The sequence below is a fragment of the Bison bison genome, unplaced genomic scaffold (genome assembly GCF_000754665.1).
Source record: "Bison bison bison isolate TAMUID 2011002044 unplaced genomic scaffold, Bison_UMD1.0 scf7180017864489, whole genome shotgun sequence".
Classification (NCBI taxonomy): Eukaryota; Metazoa; Chordata; class Mammalia; order Artiodactyla; family Bovidae; genus Bison; species Bison bison.
Window position 1 is genome coordinate 10,743,078 of NW_011495048.1, and position 12,596 is coordinate 10,755,673.

General features: G+C 47.0%; 1 protein-coding gene across 1 annotated transcript in view; it reads left to right on the top strand.

The window, feature by feature from the left end:
• The window catches only part of SLC1A4 (solute carrier family 1 (glutamate/neutral amino acid transporter), member 4), a 30,061-nt gene extending 18,754 nt beyond the window's left edge, over positions 1–11,307 (top strand). Inside the window, exons 5-8 of the mRNA XM_010863321.1 lie at positions 4,244–4,477; positions 5,825–6,019; positions 6,318–6,452; positions 8,466–11,307. Of these exons, the coding sequence (XP_010861623.1) occupies positions 4,244–4,477; positions 5,825–6,019; positions 6,318–6,452; positions 8,466–8,694 (793 nt within the window). The 3' untranslated portion in view covers positions 8,695–11,307. The remainder of the gene's footprint in view (positions 1–4,243; positions 4,478–5,824; positions 6,020–6,317; positions 6,453–8,465) is intronic.
• The last annotated feature ends 1,289 nt before the right edge of the window (positions 11,308–12,596 follow it).

Sequence of the window (12,596 nt, forward strand, 5' to 3'; positions counted from 1 at the left end):
TGCAGGCATGTGGTCTCTGTCATAGCTGCCAGTGGTGCCATCCCAGGACAAAAACAGTCATAGGCAATTTATAAATCAATGAACTCGGCTGTATTCCAGTAAAACGCATGGTGCCAACCCATGCATTAAACTGTCCAGGGAGGAAGGAGGAAAGGGAGTCCTCTGAAAGTATTAGAAAAAAATACAGGGGTAGAGAAAGTCCTCCTACACAAAATATAGAAAGGAAAAGACATAAAAAGATGCTAAATTTGATTTCACCAGAATATAAAAATGTTTGCATGCAAAGGAAACCTTGGATGAGGTTATAAGACAAGACACTTATTGAAAAAAAGTGATACATATTTACATATAGTCTCTATACACACACACACACACACACACACACAAACACACTCACACTCAAAGCATTGGGATTGAAAAGACTGGTACAAGTTCACAAAATGTTCATCTTTTTGTAGTGAAATTAACAGAGAACTTGAGAATAAGTGTTAAAAATCTTTTATAGCAGTTTCATATTCTTCAGCATCCAAGCCATGATCATTGTTCTATTTTAGTGTGTGTGCATGTGTCTTTTCTAAGAATGCTGGCCCATGACCAACTAGGTAGAAATGAACCAGTCTTTCACCAAAGATAGTTTGAGAAGAACTAATATAAAGAGCCTTGACTACTGAAAAAGAAAAAAAAAGACTGAATAAACTCTTAGAAAATGAACAAAGGAAATGAGCAGGGAATGCATGGAAGAGGAAACCTGAATGACCAATAAACGTTTTAAGGGATGGCCAATTTATTAGAAATCAGGGAAGTGAAAGCTTGGTTCTATCAGGCACTGACAAGGGTGAAGTTACAGCAGCGCTATTTTTTTTTTTCCTTTGGAATTTGAGGAATTTTTATTTTCATTTATCTGTATTTCCCACTTTCAACACTAAAAACCTGTTTCTTTTTTATTGAGATATAGTTGATTTAGTTGATTTAGGACTTCCCTGGTGGCTCAGCTGGTAAAGAATCCGCCTGCAATGCAAGAGACCTGGGTTTGATCCCTAGGTTGGGAAGATCCCGTGGAGAAGGGAATAGCTACCCACTCCAGTATTCTGGTCTGAAGAATAGTCCATGGGGTTGCAAAGAGTTGGGCACGACTGAGTGACTTTCACTTAATCACTAATAGTTGATTTATGATGTTATATTAGTTTCAGGTATATAGCATGGTGGTTCAAAGTCTTTATAGATTATATTCCATATATGGTTACTATAAAATACTGGCTATCTTCCCAGTATTTTGGCTATTGTGCTGTACAATGTACCCTTTATTAGCAGCACTATTGATGTTCTTTGTTGTGGGGAGCTGTCTTGTGTGCCGTAGTTATTTAGGCATATCCTTGGCCTGTAGCCCCTAGATGCCAATAGCACCCCCTACCAAAGCTGTGAGAACCAAAACTGTCTCCAGATATTACTTAATGTCCCCTGGGGACAAAATCATCATTGGATTAGAACCAGTGGTGCAGGGGGAGAAGGTAACGGCACCCCACTCCAGTACTCTTGCCTGGAAAATCCCATGGATGGAGGAGCCTGGTAGGCTGCAGTCCATGGGGTCGCTAAGAGTTGGACACGACTGAGCGACTTCACTTTCACTTTTCACTTTCATGCATTGGAGAAGGAAATGGCAACCCACTCCAGTGTTCTTGCCTGGAGAATCCCAGGGACGGGGGATCCTGGTGGGCTGCCGTCTATGGGGTCGCACAGAGTCAGACACGACTGAAGCGACTTAGCAGCAGCAGTGGTGCAGGAAAAGGATTATTCTCCTAGAAGCCACTGGGAACATGAATTAGAACAGCCACATTGGAGAACAATTTGTCAGGATCTACTAAACTTTAAAACACACCCCATGACTCAGTAGCCCCACTTCATGGTGTCTCTACCTGGAGAACATAGGCATGTGGGCACAAAGAGGCCTGTTTGCAGTGTTCTGTGTGGTGATGAAAACCTGGGAATAATTTAAATGCTCATCAGTAGGGCAATGCAAATAATCTGTAGTGTAGTTCTGAGGATGCTATTTTAAAAGAATGAGATAAAGGTGGAATCAACCCAAATGTCCATTGACAAATTGAATGGATAAGGAAAATGTGGGATATGCATACAATGGAATATTATTCAGCCTTAAGAAGGAGTGAAATTCTGAAAAGTGCTATGATATAGAGGAACCTTAAAGACATGAATGGGTTGACATGCTCTCCTTCAGGGGATCTTTCCGACCTAGGGATCAAACCTGGGTCTCCTGCATTGCAGGCTGATTCTTTACTGTCTGAGCCACCAGGGAAGCCGCAAGTGAAATAAGCCAGACACAAGGGGGCTAAAATTGTATTATTCCATTTATAAGGGCACCTTGAATAGTCAAATTCATAGAGACTGAAAGTAGAACAGTGGTCTCTGAAAGCAGCAGTGAGGGGGAACATGGGGTTATTATTTATTGAATACAGAGTTTCTGTTTGCGATGATGAGAAAGTTCTGGAGGTGGACAGCAGTGAAAGTTGCACAAGACTTTGAATATACTGATGTCACCAAACTGTACACTTAAAATGGTTAATATGGTCAGTTTTATGTTATGCATACTTTACCATGATTAAAGAAAAAGACCAGAATGAGGTAGATGTCTATGTATTGATATGAAAAGGTCTCAAAGACATAATAGGGAGTTTAAAAAACACATGCAGATTTAAACACATGTATCTAAAAGAATAGGAAGTGGGACTGGTTACCAGAGGAGAGGGCTGGCTTGAGGATAGGGCCTAAAGATTTTGGTCTTAGCAATCATGTTTTAATTTTTTGAAAGGAGAATATATTTTTGTATTACTATAGGATTTAAAAATAATAATACTTCTTAGAACACCTCTGGGAAGAAGTCTTAAGAAACCAGTGACACTGGCTATCTCTCCTTAGAAGGAAACCTGGTACTTGGGAGGACAGAGGTGGCAGGTAGACTGCATCCTTTTGTATCCTTTGAAATTTCAACCGTGTGACATTATTGTCTATATAATTAAAATTTATAAATAAAGTCAATAGTTATAAAATTCATCTTCAGCTCAGTCCAGTCGCTCAGTCATGTCCAACTCTGTGACCCCATGGACTGTGGCATGCCATGATTCCCTGTCCATCACCAACTCCCAGAGCTTACTCAAACTCATGTCCAATGAGTCAGTGATGCCATCCAACCATCTCATCCTCTGTCATCCCCTTCTCCTCCTGCCTTCTGTCTTTCCCAGCATCAGGGAGTCAGTTCAATGAGCCAGTTCAAACCAGTCAGTCCAATGAGTCAGTTCTTCACATCAGGTGGCCAAAGTATTGAAGCTTCAGCATCAGTCCCTCCAATGAGTGTTCAGGACTGATTTCCTTCAGGATTGACTGGTTTGATCTCCTTGGAGTCCAAGGAGCTCTCAAGAGTCTTCTCCAACACCACAGTTCAAAAGCATCAATTTTTCGGCTATCAGACTCTTTATGGTCCAGCTCTCACATCCATACATGACCACTGGAAAAACCGTAGCTTTGACTAGATGGACCTTTGTCAGCAATGTTTCTGCTTTTTAATATTTTTAAAATTCATCCTCAGTTAAGCTCAAAACAGCAGACTTTTGTCCTTTGTAGCTCCCATAGTTCATTTCCTCCCTTTCTTCCTCCCACCCGGCCATTAAAAAAAATCTTCACACTCCAAGAGTGTTCTCAGAAGGTCATTGTTAGTGACTTTCTCCCATGGAATCATGTTTTCCAATCCACAAAGAATTTGAAACTTCACAAAAGTCCCAGCTTTGGCTCAATTCTGTATCACAGCAATTCTGCAAAATGTAATAGGTGTTAGTCTTTTGTGTTTCTGAGTTCTCAGAGCAAGCCTGAGCAAAGCTGAAAGTCAAGCCCACAGTCGCAGAGGCTTATAATCTCAAAGAGTTCCTTCCACTTGGGAGCCCACGTGGTTGGTAGTATCCAGCTGTTAAGAACATACAATATCCAAGGGGAAAGAAGTCTGGGTCTCGTCCTGACCCCACACCCACGATGAGTGATCCTGTTAATTTTACTCAGTTTCATGGCCTGTAAAATAGGCACGGTATACCCCCATCCTTTTCTGTTTCTCAGGGTCATCCCAGGGAGAGATGAAAACCACCTAGCTGAGAGTCCGCAAATCCCATGTCAGGAAGGGCCTGCATCTCTCAGCCCCAGCATCCTCACCCTTGCTTAGCTGTGCCCTGTGCTCATATCCTAGGTACGTACCTGTGGGCATCATGTTCCTGGTTGGAAGCAAGATTGTAGAAATGAAGGACATCATCATGCTGGTGACCAGCCTGGGGAAATACATCTTCACGTCTATATTGGGCCATTTTATTCACGGAGGAATTGTTCTGCCACTTATTTATTTTGTCTTCACGAGAAAAAACCCATTCAGGTTCCTCCTGGGCCTCCTCACACCGTTTGCAACAGCATTTGCCACCTGCTCCAGGTGAGTGGCTTTCAGGTGCCCTTGGCTGCCCTTGAGCTTGGAACCAGATGAGCCCGTGGTGGATGCACAGCTAGCATCTTGACAAATTTTAGTTTCTTGAAAACTCTAAATTGGTTTCATCTGATTTTTTTGTATCGCCAGCCCCATAGCTCTTAGGGAAGTAGATTTTTAGGATTGCCAGAATGAGAGATTGCCTCATTCCCTTCTTCTTCTTGCTTCTTAGAGGTCAGTTAGATCATAATTTCACCCAGCTGTGGGTCCTCACCCTAACTAGACCTCAGCCGGAGTAAAAGAAGACAACCACTTGACTCAAAATGCATTGCAGGAAAGTTTCTAGAATGATACCTGCTCAGTTCTCCCTTTGGATGGGTGAATTAGGAAATAAGACCAAGACATAAGGCATCCTGGTGAGGGGTGTGTGCTCAGCTCTCTAGGAGTACACAATATTGTGGGATTATCTAATTTACCACAAAAGATGGACCTTGTCATGGCTGATATTCTTCCAGAAAAACACTGGGCTTTCCAAATACAAAGAAAACTTTGAAAGGATGGCAGCACATTGTTTGATTCACACATTTAGTTTCTGCCTCTCTGCTGCCTGTTTCCCACCATCCTGCCCTGCAGTGTCTATGACCGGGTTGTGGTGTGGGAAGAATGAAGGAGGTAAGTTTCTCCAGCTTTGGCAGAAACCAGCCTACTTCAGCTATGCCAGCCACAGGCTGCAGAGTCTGCAGAACCCACTGTGGGGAGCGGGTCTTATCCTTCGTTATCTTGGGATGCAGTTCCTCTTTCCAAACTCTCAGAGCCATTTCGTCTTCTCTTTTTTTGGCCACACTCCCACAGCACGCGGAACTTCCCTGACCAGGGATTGAACTCATGTCCCCTGCAGTGGAAGCACAGAGCCCTAACCCCAGACCACCAGGGAGGTCCTGTCAGACCCATTTCTGCTTCTTGGCGTAGAAGAAAAAACATAGTTTGCCTTTTACTTTTTGGAGGGGAACATGTTCAAGAGAGGAGATGCACGTGTAGAGTAAATAGTTCTTTGTTTTCTTGAGAATACTTTGCATTGTGAGACAATGTGAGGTTCTTGGGAAATCTGGAACGGGTATATCCAGGTGAAGAATAACTAAGTCTAGAAAGCCCAATTTTGAACACTTTGGGAAAGCAATTGACATAACCCCATGTGTGACAGAAACTCTGCAACAATTCTGATTTTTCTTTTCTTTCAAGGGGAGAGTGCCATAACCTAGGATGGTGCTAATTGCTCTATTCCTGGGTCTGAGCTGAGTAATAGGTTAGCCTGGTCACGAAGAACTATTCTCTTATTTGGTTGTTTGCATTTCCCAGCTCAGCAACCCTTCCCTCTATGATGAAGTGCATTGAAGAAAACAATGGTGTAGACAAGAGGATCAGCCGGTTCATTCTCCCCATCGGGGCCACTGTGAACATGGATGGCGCAGCCATCTTCCAGTGCGTGGCCGCAGTGTTCATTGCCCAGCTCAACAACGTGGAGCTGAGAGCTGGACAGATTTTCACCATTCTGTAAGTTCCGTATTCTTTCCTTCACCTTTAGGCCTGGTTTAAACTTTGAGATTTTTTTATTGTGATTTACTTTGAAAAACTTCATGAATACAATCTTACCCTGACTCGGGCGTCTCACTTGTAAATGAGGACAGCATGAATTCATTACTTGAAGAAAGTGGATCCTCTCTCAAGGGTGTAGTCGACAGACTAGGGTTGTGTGGTTTTCAGTTCCAAGCCATGGCTGCCATGTTCTGCATGTCTCTGTGTCCCCTTGGTGCTCTGGGCTCATGGGTGATCCTGCTGTCCCATCCCCTAGAGTGACGGCCACAGCGTCCAGTGTTGGAGCAGCAGGCGTGCCCGCTGGAGGGGTCCTCACCATCGCCATTATCCTGGAGGCCATCGGGTTGCCCACTCATGACCTCTCTCTGATCCTGGCTGTGGACTGGATTGTGTAAGTAGCAAGTCTTAAGGGCACTGAGTAAAAGAAAGTCTGTATTGAGCTCCGTAGGAGCTTGGCACTGGCCCGGGGCATGCAGAGAAACTTAAAACATGCCATTACTGAGAACTTGCTTAGAACATTCAGAAAAGTCAGAGGCCCAAGCATCTGTGGAGATTGTTGGCTGCATAGGGGTCATAACCATTGGAGCAGTGAATCTTCGGGAATGATTGTTCTTGGCTTGGAATGTCCAAGGAGTGATTTCTGTAAGGGGAGAAAAGATGAGCACTGCTAATGCACGGGCCTGGGCTTGGGCTCAGGGGCAGAGTTAGAAAGGAGCTGTGATCTCGGTAACCATCACCAGGGCTCCTGTAAAGACGCAGAAGTTTCTAATTGTTGCTGCCTTGAGTCCCATGACACTTTTCTCAGATACAAACAATACCTGTATCATAGGGAAGGTCAGTGAGGGACTGATGTTGGACAGTAGGTAGAGCACGTGATTAAGAAATGAGCCCTGAAAAAAAAAAAGAATCGAGCCCTGGAGCCTGGGTTCACATCATTTACTAGTGTGATATGAACTGTCTGTGATTTAGTCTGCCAGTCTGTGAAAAGGGGATAAGAACAGAGCCCTACAGCAGAGTTGTAGTGGAGACTAAGCGAGTTAGCACATGCGCAGCACATGGAAGAGCGTTCAGTCAGCACTGGGGAAGACAATCCTGGCCAGGCTGGTCAGAGCCGGGTGTGGATATCCTGACCACGAGAGCCTGGCCCTGGGCTGGTGGATCTGCCCACGGTGGTTAGAAGTGCTGGGTTCCAACCTTATTTTTAAGCCCTGGAAACTTGAAGGGACTTCTCAGAATTCCTTGAGCTCCTTGGCGGTGAAAAGTGCTTTGGAGATGCTGAACAGTGCTGTGCAGTGTTCAGACAGCACATCGGAGGGACTCAGTCCCTGTGGTGGTGAGTAAGAGGGACCAGGGCAGAGTGTCAGAGGCCCTACCTCCTTCCTCACCAGCTCCCCTCCATGGGGAAGGCAGGCGTTTAAGGGGTGCTTGGTCGGGATGAGGGAGGTCTGGCACCAAGCAAGCTGCCCAAGTGAGACCCCCACCACCCACAACCTCTGATTCCACAACTCTCAGCTTCTCCAGCACCTCAGGCAAGTTCCTATTTTCCCTCCTTCTTCAGAATGAGCATGATACTTCCTCTGAGCCCCAGGGAGGGGTGCTGGTTGTTGGGCTCTGGGAAGACAAAGCTTCTGGAAAGGGCAGTGCCGTTCTCTGTGAGATGGTATTTGCCAACAGCCATGGGAACCACACGAAGGTTACAGTTCAGTAGAGATGCAGTGTGGACGTGAGACCAAGAGGGAGGTTCCCACAGGGTAACGGTGAGTGGGAGGGAAGCTGGACCCAGGACCGAATATGCACCATCACCCCAATTGTGTGTGGGTACTTAGTCGCTCAGTCATGTCTGACTCTTTGCGACCCCGTGGGCTATAGCTTGCCAGGCTCCTCTGTCCATGGGGATTCTCCAGGCAAGAACACTGGAGTGGATTGTCAGTCCCTTCTCCAGGGGATCTTCCCAACCCAGGGATCAAATCCAGGTCTTCTGCACTGCAGGGAGATTCTTTACCATCTGAGCCACCAGGGAAGCACTCGTCATCCCAGTTACTTATAACTTTTACACAACGATGTCTCACACATGAAGTGCACACATAGGGAGATTTCTGGAAGGAAACAGATCCAGATGTCACTACTGGTTCACTCAGGGGTGCAGAGGATGGTGGGGAGTGACTTTTGATTTTTCCTTTATACTTCTCTTCTCCCCAAGTTTTCTACAATGAGTGGGTCTGGTAGTTTCATAAGAATGAAAAATATTTGGAGAAAATCAGTTTAGCATCAAGCAGCACCCCATATCCTTAGCTTGCCCTCCCTCGGGGTCACAGCCTCCTGGTACCTCGGCCTGCAGTGACATCCGCCTCCTGGTGGCTCCAGGAGGCATCGACTGTAACGCCTGCCTGTTCTCTCCCTGCAGGGACCGCACCACCACCGTGGTGAACGTGGAGGGCGATGCCCTGGGTGCGGGCATCCTCCACCACCTGAATCAGAAGGCGATGAAGAGAGGGGAGCAGGAGCTGAGCGAGGTCAAAGTGGAGGCCATCCCTAACTCCAAGTCGGAGGAGGAGACATCACCCCTGGTGACACACTCAAACCCCACCGGCCCAGCAGCCAGCACCCCAGAGTCCAAGGAGTCGGTTCTGTGATGAGGCTGGGCTTCCAGCTCACGCACCGGGGGTGCCCACCCCATCAGTCTGGCCACCTGGCCCTGGCACCGCCCTCACCGACTTTTCGCCTCCCGAGCAATGCACTGGCCCAGCCACCAGTGTGAGGGTTACTTCTCAGCACAGGCATTGGGTTTCCCAGTGGGAACTGACTCCTGAGGACCAAGACACTCTGACATTTGACACTCGACCATGTCCAGGTCAACTGTGCACACCCTGGCTCTGTCTGGAAACACACCCTCGAGCTGCCAGCGTGGGGAGTAACAGGCTCACAGAGACCTGGCAGTTAAAGCTTGGAAGATGCACATGTTATTTCATTGCACCCAGGAAAGTTCAGCATTTGGATACTTCCTGGACAGACCTGGGCGGGTGGCAGTCATCTGTCACCTTGTGAACCAGAATAATTGGAAAAATTCCCGAATTCGTGTCCTTGGCTGGAATTCTCTGAGCTGGGACTCAGGTGTTAAGAGTCTCCAACTAGGCATGGCTGGCTTCTGGTTCACTGGGCTGGAGGCGCTGCATGCCCATCAAGTTAGAAATACTCCATGGTGTTAGCACTGCTGGTGTCTCTGGTTAGCGGCATTAGGTAAACAATTACATTCTGAGGTCAAAGAAAGGAGGGGGAGTGTAGCCTGCAGGGGAAAGGGAAGCAGCCTGACGGGTAAGGACACACACTCACATATATTAACGTCCCCAGTCTGGCCCCAGCCCCAGAAAGTTTTCTGCTTTCATGATCTGGATTTCTGCCAACACTGTAGCTTTATCCACCTCCACTGATTTGGGAAACAGGCCACAGAAGGGCCTCTGCCTCTGGGGAGGTGTGATATGGTCATTACATTCAGGACCCTGACTGGTCTAGCAATAGATTTCAATCCAACTAGACCCTCCCTTAAAGCAAAACAAATTTAAAAAAAAAACAAAACACAAACCCACTCTTCACTGGGGTGAAGCCAGATGTCCTGGCTTTGGCAGATTTTGATAGGCGTGGTTTCCCTTTCCTCCAGCACATCAGAGTTTAAAATTATCAGCCAAATGGTCTACCTGATTCCTACTGACTCAGGTTGAACGTTGGAGAGGGGGCTTTATAGAGAGAACCAGTGTTGCCAGGGGCAGGGAAGGAAGACCTAAAAGGCACAAGACTGCTGTTTCTCTGTAGTTGTTGGTGTGTATGTGTGGGGTGACCTACAGCAAGTCCTGGGGCCTCACTCTCCCCCATCAGTAAAATGGGGCTGACGTCACCTGCCTTTTACCTACCTCAGAGGAGTCTGGTGAGGCAAATTGAGTGAATCTGTGGAAAATGATCATTTCGCATCTTGGCTATTAAGTGCTAACACTTAACTCCGTAGCTTCCTCACTGTTACCTAAGTGATACCTAGGTTCTCCGGGAGGTCCCTTCTCCCGGGGAGGACAGCTTTTATGAGCAGGGCTTTGTTTTGTGTGCAGGAGCAACTGTTATCACGTCACTTGTGCTCTTGGCAGTTTCTTGTGAGCATCAAATGCAGCCTCTTCCTATTGTCCTTCATCTTTTTGTGAATTAACCTCCCAGCCCACTTTTGGGTGCCTGGCCTCCCAGGGACTCCCAGACCCAGGCACGTTTCTGCCACCACACGCTGGCCATTATTCAAGCTCCCAAACTTGCAGCCTTGCTCATTCCCCTGTTTTCTCTGTTGCTATCACCCAAGCCCTGCAGAAGGGGAGCACACCGTTATGGTGTATGTCCCATCACAGCTAGAATAGGGGGAGGGACAGAGACAGTGAAGCTCCCCTGTTTTAAAATTATGGGGCATGGGCCTGAGCAGAAGTGGTGGGGAAGAGCCAAGGGGCACAGGGAAGACCCAGCCGGTGGCAGGCCGTGCTCCCTCTAGCCCTCTTTAAAACAAGCTAAGCCACCCCTGTGAAGCAGGAGTGACCAGGAGCTGGGCTCAGCAGTACATGGAAGCCTCTACCCTCTGGCTTGTTGTTGATGCCTTCTATTTTTAAAGGAGAAATAATCACATGGCTGGATTCCAAACTGCAAGTGAACATTCATTATTTTTCAGCCTTTGCTAGATCTTATCTTTCCCTCTTGCACATCTATGTAACTATGTGTGTACACACATATGTGTAGCATGTGGGGGGCATACATGTGTTTAGCATCTATATCTACATGTGTGTTTGTGTATTTTAGCTCCAGTCCAAACAAGTTTGAATTTTGGGGCAGAGGTGAATTAACTGCAAGTTGTGTGGCTTTGGCATCCTGATTTTCCTGTTTCTAAAGGTGAATTTCACAAAACATGGACAGTCTGACCCAGGGGCTGCACACAGTCTCTCCAGGACCTGGGAGTGCAGTGTGGGGAGCACGTAGCCTAGGGAAGGGTGCTTCCATGTAAAACCCCTGTGATGATCGCTCCCCTTTCCCTGGTTTCTCCCTGTTTTTCTGTCCGAAAGAGGAATCAAACTGGGAGTGAGCCAGCTGGGGAAAAATGCCACCCTCTCATTGTCTGATGATGTGTCCCCTGCTCTAACTTGTCATAATGCTGTTCATCTCTTTTCAATATGTGACACTTGCCTTAAAACATAGCAGTCTTCAAAATGAATACAGGATTTCTACTAGAATCCGATGTTCCTTTATTTTTTTCTTGTGTTTTGAAGTTGCATTGACTGGTGGAGTTCTTCTGGGGGATGGCCTGTGGGTGACAAATTGAGGGGTTATTTTTCTAGCTGCATTTAGCCAGCATGACCCCTGTAGCAGGGCAGGCCACTCAGGTGGCAGAGCTGCTGCAGAACCATCACTGATGTGGCTTGTGGTGGTGAGCTCCAGGCTCCTGGGCTCCTCCCACTCAAGCCGAGCCAGACCCTTGAAACAGTGAGTGGTTTGGCCACATACCTCCATTAAGCCAAGCCTTGTTAGAACAAGGTCAACAGGTATTAATTGACCATCTAGTGTAAGCCCAGAGCCAAGCTGGAAGAATGCCCCCGTCTGTAGAATCACTGAGAAAGTCCCTGCATAAAACAGTTGCCCGTGCCTACCATCCTCATTAACATACCCAGAACCTTCTTTCATATCATCTCATGTTCAGTGGGGGTTTTCCAGGTGATGCTAGGGGTAAAGCACCCAGCTGCCAACACAGGAAACGTAAAAGACTCGGGTTCAATCCCTGGGTCAGGAAGATCCCCTGGAGGACGGCATGGCTACCCATTCCAGTGTTCTTGCCTGAAGAATCCCATAGGCAGAGGAGACTGGCGGTCTACAGTCCATGGGGTTGCAAAGAGTCGGACATGACTGAAATGACTGAGCACACATGTTCAGTGACATTGCATCCCAGCACTATTAGGAAATTTAGAAGCTTCTTGCAATAGGATTATCCCACCAGCTCCCAATGACAGCCTTAGTTTCCAGACCCTGGGCCCTCAGAAGGAAGAGAACCCTGCTCTCACCTGGAGATATCCAGCCCTCCACAGAATATGGAAGCCAGTTTTACTTTCTGGGCAAGGCCCAAAGGGATGAGGAGAGCCTGCACAGGTCAAGTGCCTGATGGGGCTTGTAACTAATGACATTTAGATTCCCACCTTGGAGTGTGGCTCCCTTGATTCTCTGGGTGGAGTATTTGGAGACTGAGGTGAGTACTCAGTGATTAAGCTTTTCATGTCATATCAAGAATGGCAGTTCCATAAGCCACCTCTCCCCAGGGGAGAATAGAGGGTGCTGATCTTTTGGGTCACCGAAGCCTGCACAGAGGAACATCTGGTGACACCATGAATGCATGAATGATGCAGCAAGGAGGAATACGCACTGTCTGTGTCCAGTCCCAGCTCTGCCACTTCTTACTGTATGACCCGAGCATGATAATGGCTCTGTGCCTCAGTCTATTCATCTTTAAAATGGGGATAATAATCCTGCCAGT